Source organism: Impatiens glandulifera, unplaced genomic scaffold (assembly GCF_907164915.1).
Source record: "Impatiens glandulifera unplaced genomic scaffold, dImpGla2.1, whole genome shotgun sequence".
In the NCBI taxonomy this organism is placed as follows: Eukaryota; Viridiplantae; Streptophyta; class Magnoliopsida; order Ericales; family Balsaminaceae; genus Impatiens; species Impatiens glandulifera.
This window is the reverse complement of record NW_025919003.1, coordinates 1-22237: the sequence shown is the minus strand read 5'-3', so window position 1 is coordinate 22237 and position 22237 is coordinate 1. Positions and strand designations below refer to the sequence as shown.

General features: G+C 32.4%; 2 protein-coding genes across 2 annotated transcripts; both read left to right on the top strand.

Moving 5' to 3' along the window:
* The first annotated feature begins 19037 nt into the window (after positions 1-19037).
* LOC124917310 (zinc finger MYM-type protein 1-like) lies at positions 19038-20426 on the top strand. Its single transcript, XM_047457767.1, has one exon. It carries the CDS (start codon positions 19038-19040, stop codon positions 20424-20426), a length of 1389 nt encoding a protein of 462 aa, XP_047313723.1.
* Positions 20427-20441: 15 nt separating this feature from the next.
* LOC124917308 (zinc finger MYM-type protein 1-like) lies at positions 20442-21159 on the top strand (the record flags this gene model as incomplete). Its single annotated transcript, XM_047457765.1, has 1 exon — positions 20442-21159. A coding segment is annotated over exon 1 (718 nt), but the record flags the coding sequence as incomplete, so codon positions are not given.
* Positions 21160-22237: the final 1078 nt, after the last annotated feature.

Below are 22237 nucleotides of genomic sequence, written 5' to 3'. Positions count from 1 at the left end.
GTACGTGTGTGCATAATTCCGTACTATGATTCGTTAGTCATCTTGGATCACGAAAAAACTAGTGCAATACCGGTGAGAAGAGAACTAGACGGAATGGGAATGTTATCAGCCATATAATTCAGCCGAGGCCTCCAGCAAGGCGAAAAGACCTTTGCCGCTTTCACTACGATGGAAGATGAGGACGATTCCAAGGTGGGAGTAAAAGTGCCCAAGGAAGTCCAAGAAGTATTGGAGGAGTTCAAAGACACGATGCCAGATGAACTCCCAAGGAAGTTACCGCCAAAACGGGATGTGGATCACAAAATCGAGTTGGTGACAGATGCTTTACCACCCTCTCGCACGCCCTATAGAATGGCACCACCGGAGTTAAAGGAGTTACAAAAGCAATTGAAAGGGTTGCTCGACGCAGGAATGATCCAACCATCCAAATCGCCCTACGGTGCCCCGGTGCTCTTCCAAAAGAAGCAGGATGGATCATTAAGGATGTGTGTGAACTATCGTGCGCTGAACAAGCTAACAGTCCGAAATAAATACCCAATCCCGATCGTTGGTGAGCTATTCGATCAACTTGGTGGAGCCAAGTGGTTCCCAAAGATAGACTTGCGGTCCGGATATTGGCAAGTGAGGATTGCAAAAGGGGATGAGACGAAGACCACTATGGTTACAAGGTATGGTTCTTATGAATTCCTTGTCATGCCCTTTGGTCTCACAAATGCACCAGCAACATTCTGTACCCTTATGAACAAGGTCTTCCATCCTTATTTAGATAAGTTTGTGGTAGTTTACCTTGACGATATTGTCGTATACTCGTCCACGTTACAAGAGCATGTGAAACATTTGAGATTGGTTCTCCAAGCCTTGCGAGAGAATGAGTTATACGCCAAATGGGAGAAATGTTCGTTTGCCCAAGATCAAGTGATGTTTCTCGGCCATCGAGTGAAATCAGGGTGCATTATGATGGATGAGGTCAATGTCAAAGCCATTCGAAAATGGGAAGCACCTAAAACCGTGCCTCAACTTCGTTCATTCCTTGGTTTGGTGAATTACTACCGCAAGTTCATCATAGGGTACTCGAAAATAGTTGCTCCCTTGACCGACCTCTTGAAGAAAGATCAATCATGGAGGTGGGATGAAAAATGTGTGGAAGCCTTTGAGGGACTCAATGCCAAAGTCATCCAACAACCGGTGTTAGCACTACCGGACCATACTAAGGAGTACGAAGTGCAGACCGATGCATCTGACTTTTCCATTGGAGGTGTGTTGATGCAAGATGGACACCCTATTGCATACGAAAGCCGAAAGTTAAACGACACCGAACGACGATACACAGTCCACGAGAAAGAGATGACGACGGTCGTACATTGTCTACGTACATGGAGATACTACTTGCTAGGGAGCAGGTTCATGGTCCGAACAGACAACGTAGCCACTAACTACTTCCAAACACAGAAGAAGCTAACTCCTAAGAAGGCTAGGTGGCAAGAATTTCTAGCTGAGTTCGACTACACATTGGAATACAAGCCAGGAGTTACCAATCGTGTAGCCGATGCATTAAGCCGCAAGGCAGAGCTGGCCACCATTAGTCAACTAGAGACCGACCTAAGGGGACGCATTCGGGAGGGCCTAGAGAAGGATCCCAATGCACTAAGCTTAATGGAGTTGGCTCAAGATGGCAAGACTCGAAGGTTTTGGGTCGACGACGGGTTACTCATGACAAATGGAAATCGGGTGTTCGTACCCAAGTGGGGAAACTTACGGCGAGATGTCTTGAAGGAAAGTCATGATTCTAAATGGGCAGGCCACCCAGGAATGCATCGCACCTTGGCGCTAATGGATGATTCTTATTATTGGCCCAGGATGCGGGATGATGTGGAAGCTTATGTGCGGACATGTCTTATTTTCCAACAAGACAAGATCGAGCAACAACAACCAGGAGGTCAGCTCCAACCATTACCCGTGCCGGAACATCCATTCGAAAGCATCTCAATGGATTACATCACAGCCCTACCAAAGTCTGAAGGGTACGGGTCGATCATAGTGGTGGTTGACCGTTTCTCAAAGTATAGCACTTTTATAGCGGCACCACCCGACATTACGGCCATCGATACAGCCAAGTTATTTTTAAAGAACATCATGAAGCATTGGGGAGTCCCAAAGACGATTGTGAGCGATAGGGATCCTCGTTTCACCGGGAAGTTTTGGTCTGAATTGTTCAAATTAATGGGGACCAATTTAGCATTCTCAACTAGCTTCCATCCACAAACCGATGGGCAAATAGAAAGGGTCAATGCCTTGTTAGAGTTATATCTGAGACACTATGTGAGCGCCAACCAAAGAGACTGGAGCAGACTTTTGGACACGGCGCAATTCTCATATAACTTACAAAAGAGCGAATCGACTGGACGGAGTCCGTTCGAACTAGCAACAGGGAGACAACCAGCGACTCCACAAAGTTTGGCTACCGGTTATTCAGGACAAAGTCCGTCCGCCTACACTTTCGCCAAATTGTTAGAAGAGGAGGCAGATCTTGCTCGAGCGTCCTTAGACAAAGCCACCAAGAAGATGAAGAAATAGGCAGATCTAAAGAGGCGTGCAGTCGAGTTCAAGGAAGGAGACAGAGTAATGGTGAAATTACTCCCACAACAATTTAAATCTCTACGATCTGTGCACAAGGGGCTTGTACGTAGATACGAGGGACCGTTTAAAATTGAGCGGTGTGTGGGGAAGGTCACATATTAATTAGAGTTGCCACCTAGACTAAAGATTCATCCGTTTTTGGGAATTTTTAATGAAATGGCGCTAAGTCGTTTTTCCCAAAAAAAAATAAATATATAAAATTTTTGCACTAACTCATTTAAAAAGTTATATTACTTTACCGTTTGCACTAACAAATATGATGTGTATTACGAGAATTAGTGCAAATCGAATGACATATATCGTAATTATTTTTGTACTCTCGGATACAAACACTAGTTGAATTAATGCAATTTCCAAGAGCAAATACCTTTGTAGAAAACGATTTTGCCATCGGTGATGATATTCACTAGTTGTACTATCGGTGAAGAAAATAAACTCTCTTCGAGAGCGTTTATGACCCTCGGAAATAAATTTAGACCGAGAGTATTAAGCATTGTCTGAGAAATTATAAATTATTTGCGAGAGCATTTGATCTGTTGTCGGAGAAAATATAAATTATTTGCGAGAGCATTTGCTTTGTTGTCGGAGAAAATATAAACAATTTACGAGAGTTGATATCTACTGCTTTTAGAGATAATTGTTTTTTTAAATAAAACGATTCTAAACCAATTATTAACTATTTAAACCAAAATAATTTCAAATAGAAATTATACACAAATTAAAAATATCAAATTTCATATACAATCAACCAAAATCCAATTTATCCAAAAATACATCATCCAATAAACTGAAAACCCAATTCATCCAATAAACCAAAACCCAATTCATCCGAAAATACAATTATCCAGTATATCATAATCGCCTCTAGTTGGTCAAAGTTTTAAAAGATAAAACAAGTTTAAATAATATATCACATACTAGACTGATCCGGAGGTGGAGGTAGAGGATATCTCGTCATAAAGCCGCTAGCTGGTTCTAAAATTCTTCCCTTTATCTTTCCATTTGTATTTGTGTTTCAAGTTCTTGCTCCTGTAATCGAGACTCCAGATCTTCTATTTTTCTCGAAGACTCAGCTTGTAATCTCGCAGACTCATCTTGTTCATTGCGCAATTACTCGAGTTCTTGATCTCTCCACTGCGAATGATTTCCACCCCGAAAATCTCCAAGAAAGTGGGTGGGCCTCATCCCGGATTCCATTCCATGACCCTCTCATGCCCTTGATGTCCAAAAATGCTTTCGGTCAACTCACATTCGGACATATTGGGATTTCTCTCAAACGTCTGACGTATCGCATCCTACAAAATAAAATAAAAGTTGATTAGTTAATTATAAACATCAATAAATAAGTGAAATATGAAATACACTTACAATTTTCTCTTGTACATGGGGATCAACCACACGAGTAGAGTCATCACCTATTCCTTTTCTATTGTGTGTCTCGTAGAAAATGTCAATGTGTGATGGCGTCCTACCCATAGTCCTCTTCTATGAAGATTAAATAATAATGTTAATTATCAAAAATAGTTAACATATTATTGACTCTTAAATAAATATACTTACCATTTTCGTTGCCACTTGAGAGAATGACACACTCCCCGCATGATGTCAATTGAACATTCTTTCGGTTTTTAGAATTTCTCTCACTTCTTACCTATTTTTGAAAACATAAATTCATACTTAATTATATTGTAAACAAAAATGTACAAAGTTTAGAATTTAAAGATTCACCCAGAAATTGTCTCGTAGAAAATGGCGATGCAAAATGTAATTCCAATCATCTTCTGTATAATCACTCGGGATGTGTGCTCTAATAGCTGCTACATCTCTATTATGAATCTTAACATGATATCGGTTGATATCACAGTAGAATCTATCCCATGATACTTTCTGTTTCTGATAATGCTCAATAGGTTTCGGTACTGCCTCAAAACGATTTTGCAAAGACACAAGATAATTAGAGAATGAAAGTTGATAAAATAAGATATAAAAAACTTACCTTTACCGACTTCCATAGATTCTCTATGTCGGTGGAGCTGATATCACATTGGGATCTCGAACCACGGTCCCAATATGTCTAGACCATATTGTGCTATTGTCGCAACACACCTTTCTATTTGGTAAGAATTCTAATGTTATTTTCTCACCCGGGTTCAACTTCGAGATGGCAGTGTTCATATTTTTCCCCGACCTTTTATCTTTGATGTAGATCCTACAAAAGTATTAAAAAACATTAATAATTTATTTTTTTATGTATTCAAAGAATTATAACATACCTGTAGGCTGGGAGGATGATGTCGTCATCTCAACTTCCGAAAACGTCAGATCTACATGGTCGGGTGTGTCATCAAGGAGATCGGTTCTTCTTTAGAGATCATCGAGCTGCCCAGACATGTCTCCTCTATAAGTTGGTTGTTTCTTCTTAGATTCCGTCTTTCCTGTTCAAAAAAGATGTTACAATTTTCAAACAGATCCAACATCAAACAAATTCATTTTAATGTCAATTACAAAGCTATATATTATACTCATAAAACATAAAACTATTAAAAACATATAATATTAAATAACATGAAACTTTAATTAGATGTTCGAATAACGTGGGTTTATTATGTTCACTATTTTCCAACCCGATCTTGATGCCATATCTGGAACGTAAAATACTTGTTTCACTTGACTTGCTAAGATAAACGGTTCATGATTTTGATTTTTCAAAGTACGGTTCACATTAACACTTATAAAACCATGTTTGTCTATTTTTATTCCCCGATCTCCCTAATGGACATCAAACCATTTGCATTTAAAAAGAATCACTCCTCTTCCACTAAAGTATTCGACTTCAATAATATCCGTCAGCACTCCGTAGTAAGACAATATTTCAGTATCATTGTTACCCAATACATCAACACCACTGTTTTGAGTGATTAGGCCTTCATCGTTCCTCTCAATATTGAATTTGTACCCATTAATTCAACACGACATGAATCTCTTCGCATAACTAGTAGGACCACCTCCTAATATTCCTAAATCCTTAGAAATATTTTGTCCAAGTTGAGAAACCTAAAAAGAGATGAGTAAAATTAGCATATTTACTGTAATGCAATAAAATTAAATAATAATTGTAACTCACTCTTCTTTTGAAATATGCTACGTAGCGTCTATCACGCTCATCAATTAGTATGAAATGATTATCATAGTCTCTCTTGAACTCACTACATACAATTTGAATGAAAAAATTGAGTGAGTCCATGCATGTAATTGACAGATAAATTTACAAGTAATAATTGAACAATTAATTGTAAATAGATTATGTCTCTGGACAGTTCTTTAATATGTATGAATGAACCCTTTCTCGATCACCTGGTTCGTACGTGTAACTAATTCCCGCTGACAACTCTTCTAAACATATAAATATAGATAGAGTTGAATTTCGCGCCGAAGTACGCAGGGAATCTTGATCTTCCAAATATCTCGCACATAAGTTAATACTTTCATTCACTAGACAACTCTCACTGATTGAACCCTCGGGAAATTTTTTATTTCTAAGATAATTCTTCAATGTACCCATGTACAACTTAATGGGTTACATCCATCGATATTATACGAGTCCTCCAAGAAAAGCATCGAACGCTAGATGTACGGGAAAATGAACCATTATGTCGAAAAAAGATGGAGGGAATATTTTTTCAAGATTGCATAGAATTATAACAATATCAAATTGAAGTTAGTCCAAAACACGTTTATTCAACGACTTACAACATAATAACCGTAAAAACATCGATAGATTCACAACTACATCGTAGACATCTTCCGGAATTAAGCCACGTATTGCTAGAGGAAGAAGATATGTTATGAATATCATGACTCTTTAAATCCCGAATCTTATTTTCATCCAAGTCAACACATCCCGCAATGTTAGAACAGAATCCTTCCGATATCTTTAATTTTTTTTTTTAAATTCACAGAATTTTTTCTTTAAACTAAGAGAAAGTGTGTATGGGGCAGCGAGACACTAGAGAACTCCATCGACCTCAACGGGATGTAATGAGTGTCTTATGCCCATGAATTGTAAATCTTGTCAAGCGTTCAGTCCATCTTTCGCCTTCTCTTTCACATCCATCATTGTTCCGACAATGCTATCGCAAATGTTTTTCTCAATATGCATGACATCTAGATTATGTCTCAACAATAGAGTTTTCCAGTATGGTAGAGTAAAGAATATAGATAATTTGTTCCAATTATCTCCTCGCACATCATGAAAAATTTTTGTTTTTTGTACTTAAAACAACGTCTTTAAAATTCCGAGCTTGCATATAAGCTTCTATACCAGTACCTGACAATAGTGGAGGGGGCATTCGATATTCTGTATTACCGTCAAATGTTTCATGTTCTTTCCGGTCTGTGATTAGGGGAAGAAAACGTCTATGATACATATAACACTCTTTCTGCCAATTTGTCAATCTCATTTAAATAGTACCATTAATACAACAAGGACAAACAAATTTTCCCTTAGAACTCTAACCAGATAGATTTGCATATGAAGGGAAGTCGTTAATAATCCATAACAATGCAGCATACATGTTAAAATACTCTGAAGTAGATGCATCAAAAGTTAGAGCACCTGTATGCCATAAGACCTACAATTCCTCAATCAACGATTGTAGAAAAATATCAATCGCATCACCAGGACTCTTAGGGCCATGAATTAACATGGATAACATAAAATTACATGAGTTCATCCATATCGTCGGTGGTACATTGTAAGGTATTATAACAACCGGCCAAATGTTGTATGATTGTTTTCCATTAATAAATGGTTGAAACTCATCACTAGCCAAACAAAGTCTTACGATTCGGGGATCTGAAGAGAAATTACTGTAGCGTTCATCAAACGACTTCCAGTTCATAGAATCTGCGAGATGCCTCAAGACTTTATCGTCTACTCGACTATCTTTGTTCCATCTCATTAGTGAAACCATTTTTGAAGACATGTATAACCTTTGCAGCCTTGATGTCAATTGAAAATAAGGTAGCACCTTAGCTGAAATGTGTTTCCCATTCTATTTTGTCCAAACTGCACCACTTGACTTATCAAACTTCCATCTTAAGGTGCCACACACCTTGCAACATTGCAAATCATTATCCTGCTTACGGTAAAGCATATAATTATTATTACAGAAGTCAATCTTTTCATATGTAAGACTGATATCTGTAATAAATTTTTTACACTCATAATAAGAATTTATTGGTAAAATCTCATCTTTGAGAAAATTTAGCAATAGGTCGAATGATGTATTTGTCCATTTACCAACATTCTTAATATGAAACAACTTCAATAATGTGGAAGCCTTTGAAATTCGATAACCTTCATACATAGGTTGTTTCGAATCATCCAACAATTTATAGAATGTTTTATTATCGTCAACAAGATCTTCGAAAGTAGAGTGTTGAATGTTAGGATACAAATCATTGAGAATATCTTCCATATACCGGTCATCAACATCATCAACTGTATTCTCTTCTTCTATAATATTATCATTAACATCATCGTCGTTATTTGATTCGTTATCATCATCATCATTACCAACATCATCAACTACATTCTCTTCTTCTATAATATTCTCGTTAACATTATCGTCGTTATTTGATTCGTCATCATCATCATTACCAACAACATCAACGTCATCATCAACAATATCATTTGTGGACCTTCTTTTACCGTGAAAACACCAAAAATTGTAGCCCATTCTTATACCGTGTATAATAAGATGTGTCTTCACAACAATAACACTCTCATAATGTCGATTTGCACATTTAACGCAAAGACACACAATCTTTTCCCTTCTAGTAGCGCATTGAGTAAATTTTATGAATTGCTCAACGCCTTTCATATATTGTGGATGATCTCGACGTAAGAGTATCCAACTTTTGTCCGGAATTTCCATTTTCCACTATAATCTAGATTTATATCACATTTTAGAAACTTATTTATCAAAATCTTCAAATAAATCTATGTATATATGACTTAGATTTAGAAATTGATAATAATCTAATTAAATGGTAACTTGAATAGTCATGAGTTTCAACAAAGTGATACTATAATATTCCAGCTTATTATGCAAACAATTTGGCTTCATTGACCTACACACCCAATTATTCTCATAAAGATTTGCAAAGTAATATAACACAAAAGAAATCAGACTATAAAATGACCAAGAATAAGTATTATGTCCCATTTCAATACTAAGTAGTGTCATAACACTAGTATAGGGTCAAGGAAACATGTGGAAGTATAGCTCAGTTGATTTATTTATTAATCAAAGCAAACCATGGCATAGTGGTCTGAAAAGTGGATGCCCACTGGTTCAATTCCTGCTAATCTCACTTTTTATCCCCTTTTTTATGTCGCACACTTTGTATTTATCATTGAGAAAACCTTAACATCCCTATTTCTTGTTCATTCAGAAAACCTTAACATCCCAAGAAACAAACATTTAAGAAATACGATTTTCAATTTTACCTTTTCAATTATTCCTTATTTCTTGTTCATTCGTAAACCTTAACATCAAAATAAAATACATCTTAGCACATACAATCCAAACATCATCATTCTAAGAAAAACCTGCACCAAATCCAACATGTTGTAACACAAGTTCAAATGAAAACCTGCACCAAACTGAGTTCTAAGGAACATTTCAAAATAGGTTTTTCCATTATCGGTCTATATTGTTAATCTAGAACAAACCAATATCACATCATAACAAGTTCAAAATATAGTCACACCATAAGGTTAAAACCATGAAAGTTCTAAATAAAAACTAACACCAAACAGTGAAAAATATAAGCTTGAACATCATAACAGAAACTATTTAATGAATCAAAACAAAAAACAGATTCTCTAAATAAACCAATTCGACTACTTTATAAATATGCAGATCATTCTCAACACACAAGAATTCTCAACACATAGTTAGAATAAAATAATCTAACACAAAGACAAATCTTACATTAGACAATCTAAATTCTAAGTCCCTAACACTAAATGAAACTACAATATTCCAACTTATTATGCAAACAATTTGGCTTCATTGACCTACAAAACTAATTATTCTCATAAAGATTTAGAAAAAGTAATATAACACAAAAGAAATTAGACTGTAAAATGACTAAGAATAAGTATTATGTCCCATTTCAATACTAAGTAGTGTCATAACACTAGTATAGGGTCAAGGAAACATGTGGAAGTATAGCTCATTGAGTTTATTTATTAATCAAAGCAACCCCATGGTATAGTGGTATGAAAAGTGGATGCCCGCTGATTCAAATCCAAACATCATAGCACATACAATCCAAACATCAAAATAAAATACATCTTAGCACATAAAATCCAAACATCATCATCAGTCTAAGGAAAACTTGCACCAAACCCAACATATTGTAACACAAGTTCAAATGAAAACCTACACCATACTGAGTTCTAAGGAACATTTCAAAATAGGCTTTTTCATTATCAGTCTATCTAGAACAACCCAACATCACATCATAACAAGTTCAAAACCAACTGGATCTTCTGAAATTCATAATTGGTTGTATAGACTAATTAATGAGTAGTGTGTTACCACTATAAATAGATTAAGACTAACAAAACAATAAAAATTCAGAAATTAGTCTATAAATCGACGTTCTATGTATAATAGCGACTAAATACTCACTCCTCTATAGATCAATGATACGTGAGAGTTGAAATGGTACATTCAAGCTGGACGACGACTAGACCTCAGAATTCAGTCTATAAATCGACGTTTTATGTATAATAGTGCCCAAATACTCACTCTTCTATAGTTCAATGATACGCGAGAGTCGAAATGGTACCTTCAATTTGGACGACGACTGGACCTCTAGACGAAGATGTGCCGATGTATAAAATCGATGTTGTTGTTCTTGTGCAATGGATCAGAATCAGAAGAGTATCGGACGATTATAATAATCGGGCCGGTGGTGAAAGGAAAAAGAGAGAATGAAGAAAGAAAGAGGGATTGCATTGAGGGTCAAAATTTAAAACTATCTGCGAGAGCTAAAATCAATCACTCTCGGTGAATATTTAAATTGAATTTCCCTTAGAGCATTAACTAATAACTCTCGGTAATAAAGCTTATAATCCGAGAGAAATTGAATGCCCTCGCCTATTATTTCATTATAAACAAAAGCTATTGAACGCGCTCAGTAATTTAAATATTTCCGAGAACCTAACTATGCTCTCAGTGTGTTTTCTCGGAAATTGCATTATTTCTACTAGTGAAATCCCCTGTATTAGTGTGCACTAATTTTTGCATTAATCTATTTAGAAAATTATACTGCATTAGCATTTGCACTAATAAATATGATATGTATTGCGAGAACTAGTGCAAATCGAATGACATATATTGTAATTATTTTTTAACTCTAAGGTTAAAATCCCTTGTATTAATGTGCACTAGTTTATGTACTAACCCGTTTAGAAAATTATATTGCATTAGCGTTTGCATTAACAAATATGATGTGTATTGCGAGAACTAGTGTAGATTGAATGACATATTATAATTATTTTTGAACTCTCAAGTATAAATCCCTTGTACTAGTGTGCACTAATTTTTACACTAACCGATATAGAAAACTATACTTCATTAGCGTTTGCACAAACCCATATGATGTTTATTGCAAGAACTAGTGTAGATCGAATGTCAAATATATTATAAATCTTAACTAGTAACAATTTTAACGTTAACTAATTATTAATTATTTCTCACCAAGCCCATATACCCATGTACTTCTTTATTAAACTTATTCAATTCTTCTTTTTCATCTCCTTTATTCCATCACCATCTTTTCCCTATATTTTTCTTACATTCTTCTTCATTTTATAGTACTCATCTATCATTTTCTTTTCCAAACTCCATCTTTTATCACCACTTTTGAGAGGATCTTCATATATTGGTCACCAAAATAAAAACATCAATACATTAGTTTTGCATTTCAAGTTAATCACCATTTCAGGATAATTATGTCTATATTTATACTTTATATTTATAAATTCTATCATTTACTTTATCTATTATTATCTTTCATTATATTTGGATATATATATATACATTAATTTACTTATATTTATATAACATGACAATTTATAAATTGCTGAAGACCTTGAAATTTCTAGATGGATATGCGTCAAACTTGTCACAGTGTGTTGACACAACCGAATCAAGGTTTATTGGATTCAAAAGTCACGATTGTCATATTTTATAGAAAATGGTGTTTCCTGTTGTGTTTAGGCGATTATTACCTAAATTTGTAAGGGGAACACTTACGAATTTAAGTAATTTCATGAATACGTAAGTGGTATAACTTTGAGCTCAGACCAAGTGGATAACTTGCACTCTCAAATTCCGGTAAATTTATGCAATTTAGAGAAGATTTTTACAACCTCCTTTTTTGATCTAATGAAGTATCTTTTGATACATTTACCATATGAATCAAAAATAGGAGGTCCTATATAATACAGATGGATGTATCCTTTCGAAAGGTATATACCAATTTCATACTATATTTTTCCCATAATATTTATTAAGTTGTAATATATGTTCTAAATTTATATTTAGGTTTCTAATGAGTGTGAAGAAAAAGGTGAAAAAGAATGTCATAATAGAAGCGTCCATATGCAATGCATATATTCTAGAAAAAATATCCAAGTTTGCTTCATATTATTTTGAATCAAAGGTGAGTTGCAAACAAAGACAACCACAAAGGATCAATGAAGGGCCAATAAGCATAACAGAATCACCGTTTTCGATTTTTAATTACCTTGGACGTGGAATTGGTGGTTCATCAAAGAGATTTATGCCTAGCCAAAAAACTTTAGCGGTTCACAATTATATACTATTGAATTGTCCGAAGGTGGATCCATATTATGGTAACGAATGATTCAATTTGAATTATAAATTTTATTGCTTAAAATTTATATCATGATTATAGGGCCTTTTGTGACATGAATATCGTATTAGATCCGAATGAAATAGATTGTCAATTCTTGTCATGGTTCTGATCAAATGTGATGAACTTATGATTTCACTTTGATTCACAATTGATATTATATGGTTCAATCAACGGATTTCGGAAAATGATCTACCTTATTTCATCTCATTTGGTCTTAAAACGTCTATAACCACATATTCAACTTACTTCATCAACGGTTATGTCAGAAGGGCAGGTGATTACGGTTCTAATAGATCAACGATGTATAGTGGTATTTGTGTTCATGGCAATAATGTCGATTACTATGGACTTTTGGATGAGATTATTGACTTACAATACACTGGTTCATGTTTACGTGTTGTTCTAATCCGATGCATATGGTTTGATCCAACAAGAAGTACTAGAGTTAATCCAACATATATATTCATTGACATTAATATGAAACATAGATACACTAAATAAGATCCATTTGTTCTTACACAACAAGCCATACAAGTTTATTATTCGTACTATCCAACCCCAATGAATGGTCCTAATTGTGAATGGTTGGCCGTTTGTAAAACAAAAGTAAGGGGAAGGATTGAGGAAATATGAAAAAATGAGGTGGATGTGGAGTATCAATAGGATTATTTGACCATTGAATTGTATATTCTCTTCGATATAACGTTGTACAATGTCAATAATTTGAGTGTCCCAAATATTTTGAATGTTGAGTTAGATGGATTGGATGAAATTGAATTACATGGGACTGGTTCGGAGGAAACTAAAGATGTACTAAATTATTTAGATTACACTACAAACAGAGATGTTGAACTTATAGGGGAAGAACTATCTAGAGATGACATGTTTTAGATTGCTAGTAAAATAGTTTATATTATGGCATATTATGGTTTATTATACGACATATTTTAGTTTCTTTTAGTTCTTAATATGTTTATTTTACTATATATATTGGTTTATATTATTGTTTATTTGTGTACATGTTATGGTATATTTTAGTGAATATTATGGTGAATTTGAGTGTATATTATGGTTCCTCGAACTTCCTCGACTGTCAGCCATGACTTTTAGGCATTTCAATAGAATCTCCATTGAAATAGCTGTTAATTTACTATATTTCTATAGCTTCTTTGTCTAGGATGAAGAATATGTCAATTAATGTATGTGTTAGCTAACTAGGGTTTCTTTCCCTTCGAACTTTTGAGCTTTCAGGATTTCAAATTATTAATAAGACTAAATGTATTGCCTGAATGATTCACCCAACCTCATGATAGCTATTATCAATGCCGATTCTATGTAGGTATCCCCTTATAGTTTCCATATACGTATATTATGTTCCTCTCTATTTACTTACTAAGGTCTATGTGTGCTTAGTTTTATCAAGGTCTTGATGTTCTAACCAACAAGGTCTTCCTTCAAGATCAGAAAGGTTTGTGTTTTCTATTCCTTTTTATATGTTATCCCAATTTGCAATGCTATTAAAAGAGCTTGAATCATGATGTATTTTGGTCTATTTTACAAATATTTAAAATGATGTAAGTGTGCCTCATCATTTATTGGGGACTATTAACCCTAAATATGAATTCACTTCAAAGAATTTTAGAGATTCGTCTAGTGTTGTAACTCTCCCTAGATTCCAAATACCTTTGTTAGGGTTTGAAATGGTTTTCTCGTCTAAAGGGCTTAGGCCATTCTTCTATCACATACGTTTCTTATAATTCTTAACTAAACCTATCTGGTTAGCTACATTGGTATCTTATTAGCTGATATATAAAAATCTCCAAGACTTCATCCATCTACACACATTTTACCTTGAAGATGAGATATTGTCAAATTTAGTCATCCCGCTCAATCATTAAATATAAGGGTTTTTTAGGGGAAAGTAATGTCGCATACTATAATGGGCCTAATCTAAGCCTGATAATATTATGGAATCAACTATCGTGAGACCTCAACACCAGTTACACAAGTCAACACTATCCATATATTGTAGTCTATTACTAGATGCTAACTTAGATTGTAATGCCTATGCTTCAGTTAGATATGCATAAACCATTTCTAATCATGATCGTATCACACAGGTGGAAATTTCCCTAAATCTCATTAGTGAAAAGATTAAATGAAGATAACGTTCAACCATGTGTTCTCAAGAAGAAGCATCTAACATATTGACAAAGACATTGTTCAGGCTCAACATAGTCGAGCTGATCCCAATTGTCTTTATCTCAACCTTCCAATAAAGATGTTAAAAGTATAGCCTAACATTCCTGAATGTAGTAGTTGTAGTAATTTGTGCCACAACAATGATTGGTGTTCGATTATGGGCCAATATGTCATCAATAAGCTAAAATTGCATAAGGTTTTATATCAATGTAAACCGTTTTCTTAGTAATATTCAGATCTTGACTATACAATGGTGTGATTTGAGTATTTTCATCTAATTTATTATCTTCCTACTTGTGTATTCATTAATGGTGATAATTTAAAAAGTACAGGTAGATCGTGATGATCCTGAAAACCCCAAATATAGTTGTGATGTCTATAGAGATAGAGATTACTTATGGTGAATCAATGGAACAAGATATTGCACGGAATCAATTAATTAGTGAAAACTGGAATCGGGACACAGTTTGTGAAGAAACTACAAAATTTTGCAAACATCCCAACCTGTCCTACCTAATTATACCCAAACCAAAAAAATATATGATTGTTGAACATAGGGTCTCGATAAAGTATAAACCGATAAGGCATGGGTATAGGCTCTTGAGTATAAAACAAACATACTCGATTCACAATCATCCCTAAATTGTACTATATTAATGTTGGAATGGACAAATATTTTTAGAAGATTTAAACCAATTTGAAACTATTAAAATATGTAATATTTTCCATTTATGTTGTATCTAATAATATACATTAACATTTAACCTGAAAGAGTTTTTCTATCTTTTTATTATTGTTATCTATTGTTACATTTATTCAATAAAAAAACTTTATCTTAAACACTAATTATTTACTACTATTTTCTAGCACTAATAGACTTAATTTTGGTTTTATCTTTGTAACAAACAATTGGATGATATATTTGAAATTGTTATTTTGTGGGTGTCTTTTTATTTAATTTTATTTAGTTAATTGTTTTTGAAGTTAGTTCACAAACACGCGGAATATGTAAAACATTGACAAACGAAGGGCTGTATATTGAGACTTGATAGTGCATAAATTTTTCTCCCATAATTTTCTTTCCTAATAGGAAAACAAATATTTAAATCATAATTACTTCTTAACAAAGAGGTGATTTCATGTTTACTCTTCGTCTTTAACGAAGAGGTGAATGTAATCCAACAAAAGTTTTGACTTAACTGTTTTCTGTATTTTACGGAGAACAAGGACCTCACAAAGTTAGCTTCTATGTTGAGAATGCTAAAGCCAAGGGAATCATGGAGATTCTATTGAAATTTCTGGAAGAACATGGGGTAATCACTTTTTATCATATAATGATTATCTTTTAATGAATGTCATGATGTCATCTTCATTATCTTGTTTTTCTATAATTTAGAATTTGTTATAATGCTTATCCTTTAATGACTGTCATCCATGTTATAATTCTTATCCTAAAATGACTGTCATTATGTCATCTTAAGTATCTTGTTTTTCTAAAATTTAAAATTGGTTAGGGAACATTCTTTTCAGTTGTGCACATCATGATGGCTAGATTTCGTAGGTTGGAATATGTATATGATATAATTATTATTCAAGTTTATATATATGACATAATTATTATATGTTCTACAAATTTTATATATGACATAATTATATTTTTATATGTAATATCATGTTGAATATAGTTGAATTTAGAAAACTTTGATTTAGTAAGGTAGAGTTGCATGTAAAGTTGTTATCATCCAAAATTTGCCTATTTATGATTATCAAATGTTGTTGAAGAATGCACCATGATGGGTAGGTTGGGGATACAAATAATGTAAGAAAAAATGCAATAAATAATGTGTTTCGATAAATTAAATAGAGTGTTGATAATAATTATAGATTATTTTTCTAAATGTGCACAGATGGTGCTGAAATGTAGATCTACCGTGCAATTGATGATCTTTTGGACTATGTCAATGGATGGTTGTAGTAATTTTCATTATTTTATGGACAATGTTTGGAAAATTGTATTTGAAAAGTTTGAATTGAATTAAAATTTTGTTTGATAATTCTTTTGCATATTATATATATATATATATATATCACGATTAGTTTGAATTAATATTTGCAAATGTATCCGCACTTTGTTTTATAATAATAGTGTTTTTCACATTTGTAAAACCATTTGCAACTTTCTTCATTTTATTCGAATTATATATATATATTGAAGAAATGATTGCACAAATTACTGCAAATTTTATTGCATCATTTTCTAATATTCAGTATTTGAATATAATTAAGATTGAGTATTAGAAAATCAAGTGCGGATAAACTACCGCAAAATGTATTATATCATTTTCAAATATTAAGCATTTGCATATATTTCAAATTTAGTACTATTGCAAACCCAAAAGCGGATACATTTGTAAAAGTTAATGCAAATTAATCGTGTGTATATATATATATATATATATATATATATATATATGAAGATATTGAAGTAATTATTGCATAAATATTGGGGCTTTTAATATAAATATTAACTTAAATGTTATTGCAAAACTTTTTTAACCATGGTTAACCATAATTTTACAAAATAAGGGATTTTTTTGCTGCATTTTGGGTTTTAGTGCAAATCTTATGGGTACCGATATTGTACTCGATAATGCAAATTTACAATTGTCTTATTTGCAATATAGTTGGTATAATTCAGTATAAATTATAAAATTTGGCGATAAAAAATGAGTGTCTACATAGATGTGAGAAATGTAAAAATATAAATTATTTAAATTGTGTAGAAAATAAAGAATGTCATGGCAATATAAAAAAAATGACACATAGAACCCAATAATAAATAGAAGTTGGTTCCGTTAAGGAAAAAAAGTCTCATTTGATAAATAAATGTAAGTTCAAGCCACATATGACACATCTACAAGTTCGAGCTATGTATGGTAAAAATGAACTAAGTTCGAGCCACATATGTCTCTAATATGAATTTTTATAAATATAAAATAATAAGATTATTAATTTTATAGACTCAAATGATTACATATTGTCCTAATAATATTTTATAATAAAAATTTGGTGAAAATGTATTTGTTTCATATCAAAAGATTGTATTGTGCTAAAATATAATTAAATATGATTGTTATATATATATATATATATATATATATATATATATATATATATATATATATATATATATATATATATATATATATATATATATATATATATATATATATATATATATATATATATATATATACTGTCAATCCATATTTTTTAAAATAAATTTTAACCCAGAAGCTCAAAACTTTCTAACTTTCTATTGTATTTTACTATAAATATTATTTATAATTTATCTTATATAATTAGATCTAAAAGTATCATTTGATTATGCACTAAGAAACTAATCACTAAGTAGCAAATTTATTTGATTAGTTCATTCAAGATTCATGTATACATTCTTTTTTCTCTTTGTATTTATTTTTCTTAAAAAGAAAAAAGAGAATAAGAAATTAGCATCAAGAAGGGCACTCGCAGATGCCATTAGAACAGATGGGATTCCTACAACCAGTTTCTCTACAATCATACGTACTGGAACAAACAACCTCCGACTTCGGCATTGGCAGACGCTTTGGCAGACGCTTTGGAAGACGATTATCATGCATTATTACTTTCTCCTCCGACGAAACAAACCCATTTTTATGATGATCATCACCTGCAAATGCAATTAAACCCAGGTGTAAGAGATCGATTCTATCCAATATTCATACACCCAATGGCGGATGCACTCAGCGGGCTACGGTGGGCAGTAGCCCAGTGTATTTTTTTTTTTATATATATATATATATATATATATATATATATATATATATATAATATCTATTATATACATGTGGCTAAAATATAATATTTTATATAAGAATATGACCTATCTATAATAATATATATATATTATTATTATATTATATTAAATTATATTATTATTATATTATTATTATATTATATTATATTTTTTTATATTCATACTTAACTTTCATAATTTTTTATTTATTTAGAACATAATCAATTTAAATTTTTATGATTGTTTGATTTAATTTCTCTACAACTATCCTTGGTCTCTCTTTTGAATCTCTCGGTTAGTTTTCTTTACCCTTTCTCAATTAATTTTGTTTATAACATAAGATGGTATAAATTATATATTCTTATTTTAATTCTATATTTTTGTTAATAGGATTACAATGGATAATGAAAGGAGTAAAAAAAGAAAGACATTACTGTCGTTTTTCAAACATAAAGAAAATTCATCTACATCTACGGTTAACGAGGTAAATCTTCAATCTTATGCATCTAATACGGAAGAAGAACAACCTGTTTTAAATTTTCCAAGGGTTGAAATTGATCTTAATAATCTTGAACGAGATCCCGCAATTCGGATTCCTATATGGCAACATCCAATAAATCAACAAGATGAAATTAGGCGGTCTTATATTAGAATGGGTCCGTATCAACCTAAGTTAGATGAGTATCCAAGAACTAAGTTTGGATCACAAACTCAGTATCGTAGATTTCAATACTCGTGGTTTGAAAAGTTTCCTTGGTTAGAGTATTCTTCATCAAAGGATTTAATATTCTGTTTTCCTTGTTTTCTTTTCCAAAAGAAATCACCTATTAATCCTTCATTCACTATTGATGGATTTAATAACTGGAAAAGGGTTAACGATGGAGTTAAATGTCCACTTTTAATTCACGTGGGAGGTCCTACTTCCTCACATAGTAATTCAGTGAAATGTGTTGAAGATTTGATGAAAGTAAGTGGACATATTGACAACATATTGAATGCCCAAAGTTTAGATGAAGTTCAGAAAAATCGATTACGACTTAAGACGACAATTGAGAGTATTCGATGGCTTAGTTTACAAGCTTGTGCATTTAGAGGTCATGATGAATCTTCATCTTCTAAAAATCGTGGTAATTTTATAGAGATGATAAAACTTATGGGTCGATTGAATGTTAATATTGGTGATATAGTATTAGAAAAAGCTCCAAGAAATGCAACATATACTTCACCAACTATTCAGAAAGAAATTTTGCATATATTTGCAAATAAAGTAAGGAAAAAAATACGTGAAGAAATTGGAGATGCGAAGTTCTGTATTTTAGTTGATGAAGCTAAAGATATTTCAAATAAAGAGCAGATGTCAATTATTTTGAGATTTGTTGACTGTTTGGGTATTTTACGAGAGCGTTTCTTTGATATTGTTAATGTTCCAAATACTACTGCTTCAACATTAAAGAAAAGCATATCAGATGTTCTTTCTCGACATAATTTGAATGTCACCAATATGAGAGGGCAAGGGTACGACGGTGCTAGTAACATGTCTGGTGCTTGGAATGGACTTCAAGCTCTATTTCTTCGAGAGTGTCCATATGCATATTATATACATTGCTTTGCTCATAGGTTGCAATTAGCATTAGTTGGGGCTTCTACAAAAGAGATTTCTGTATGGCTATTTTTTTCAAAATTATCCACCATTATTAATCTTATTGGTTGTTCCTCCAAATGGCATTCTGAGTTACATTCTGTTCAAACTATTGAAATTGATCGTATGATTACTTCGGGTGAATGAGATACTGGTAAAGGAATGAATCAAATTGGTAATTTACATCGTAGTGGATCAACTCGATGGAGCTCTCATTTTGAATCTATTTGCAGTTTAATTGATATGTTTGGTGCAACTATTTCTGTTCTTGAAAGTATTGTGGAAGAAGGATCGTTTAGTTCTTTACGTGGAGAAGCATGTGGTTGTTTGATAACTTTGAGATCTTTTGAATTTGTTTTCACACTTTATATGATGCAAAAAATTATGGGAATTACAAACCTGCTTTGTCAAGCTTTGCAAAACAAATCTCTTGATATTATAAATGCCATGGATCTAGTATCAACTACTGAAGCACTACTTTTCAATTTTAGAGAAGAAGGATTTGATCATCTCCTAGAATACGTGCAAATGGTTTGCATACAACATGACATTGAAATTCCGGATCTGAATGCTTCATACAAAAGTGCAACAAGACGTTCATGTCAACAAAAAGATTCGTTGACAATTCAACAACACTATCATTTCAATATCTTCAATTCAGTGATAGATTTTCAACAAGAAGAGTTGAATTCCAGATTTAGCGATGAGGCAGTAGAGCTCCTTAAACTTAGTTCTGCTTTGGACCCTAAAGATAATTTTAAATCATTTAAAGGTGAAGATATTTGCAAATTGGCTGAAAAGTATTATCCAGGAGACTTCAGTGAACAAGAAATGCATTATTTGAGATCCCAACTTCAGCATTATAAAATTGATGTTTCTCGTAATGAGTATTTTCAAAATATGTCTTCCATCATTGAGTTGTGTCGCAGATTAGTTGAAACAAATAAGTCATCAAATTATAATTTGATTGATAGATTGATTCGACTTGTTTTGACTTTACCAGTTTCTACTGCCACTACAGAAAGATCATTTTCAGCAATGAAACATGTGAAAACTATTCAACGGAATAAAATGGAAGAAGAGTTTTTAGTCGATACTATGATAATTTATATTGAACGAGAGCTTGTTGAAGATATTGATTCAGATTCTATAATAGATGAATTTTATTCTATAAAAAATAGAAGGTTGCAACTTAAATAATATGTAAAAGTTTGTTAAATTTTATATATTTTCTTGTCTTATTTTTACATTTTCAATAATACGAGATAATTTTTATATATATAAATTTGTTATTAAATCGGGTATTTCGTTCATTTCTTATATCTTTTATATTTATTTTATTTTATTAGGGGGTATTTATTGATAATTTTAATTATTAAAAAATTAAAATCAGCTCAGTCAAAAAAAATAAATCCTGGATTCGCCTTTGCATACACCAATTTTGAAACATAACAGAAAGATTCGTATAGAATAGTTTTAATAAGGTATATATATCTAGAGACTAGAGAGATGACCGGAAACTGTGACCACGACTAAGAGGATCAAGATCAAACAAACACAAGCTCTGCCTTTCATCTTCTTGCCGCCGGCACAAGTTAGGGATTAAGATTGAAGATGAGAGAGAATGTTTAATGGCACAACTATAAGAGTGAGAAAGATCATATCTTTATACTCCTTTTGAGTGATTATACTAATTTCTTTTCTAAATTTTTTATTATTAAACTATTTAATATTTTAAGTAATCTTTATTAAAAGTACATTTAATAATAAAATATTGAAGAAGATAATAAATATAAAAGTTAATATTTTTCAATTAAATTAGGGATTAAGATTGAAGATGAGTGACCATGGTTAATGACACAACTTTAACTATAAATTATTAAATTATTTAATATTTTAACTTTTTAAAATTACCAATTTTATTAGTTATTATTTTGTTTAGTTTTTTATTATTAAAA

Coding starts and splice junctions, on each gene's coding strand:
- LOC124917310 (XM_047457767.1), top strand. CDS start 19,038: ATGGATAATGAAAGGAGTAAAAAAAGAAAGACATTACTGTCGTTTTTC.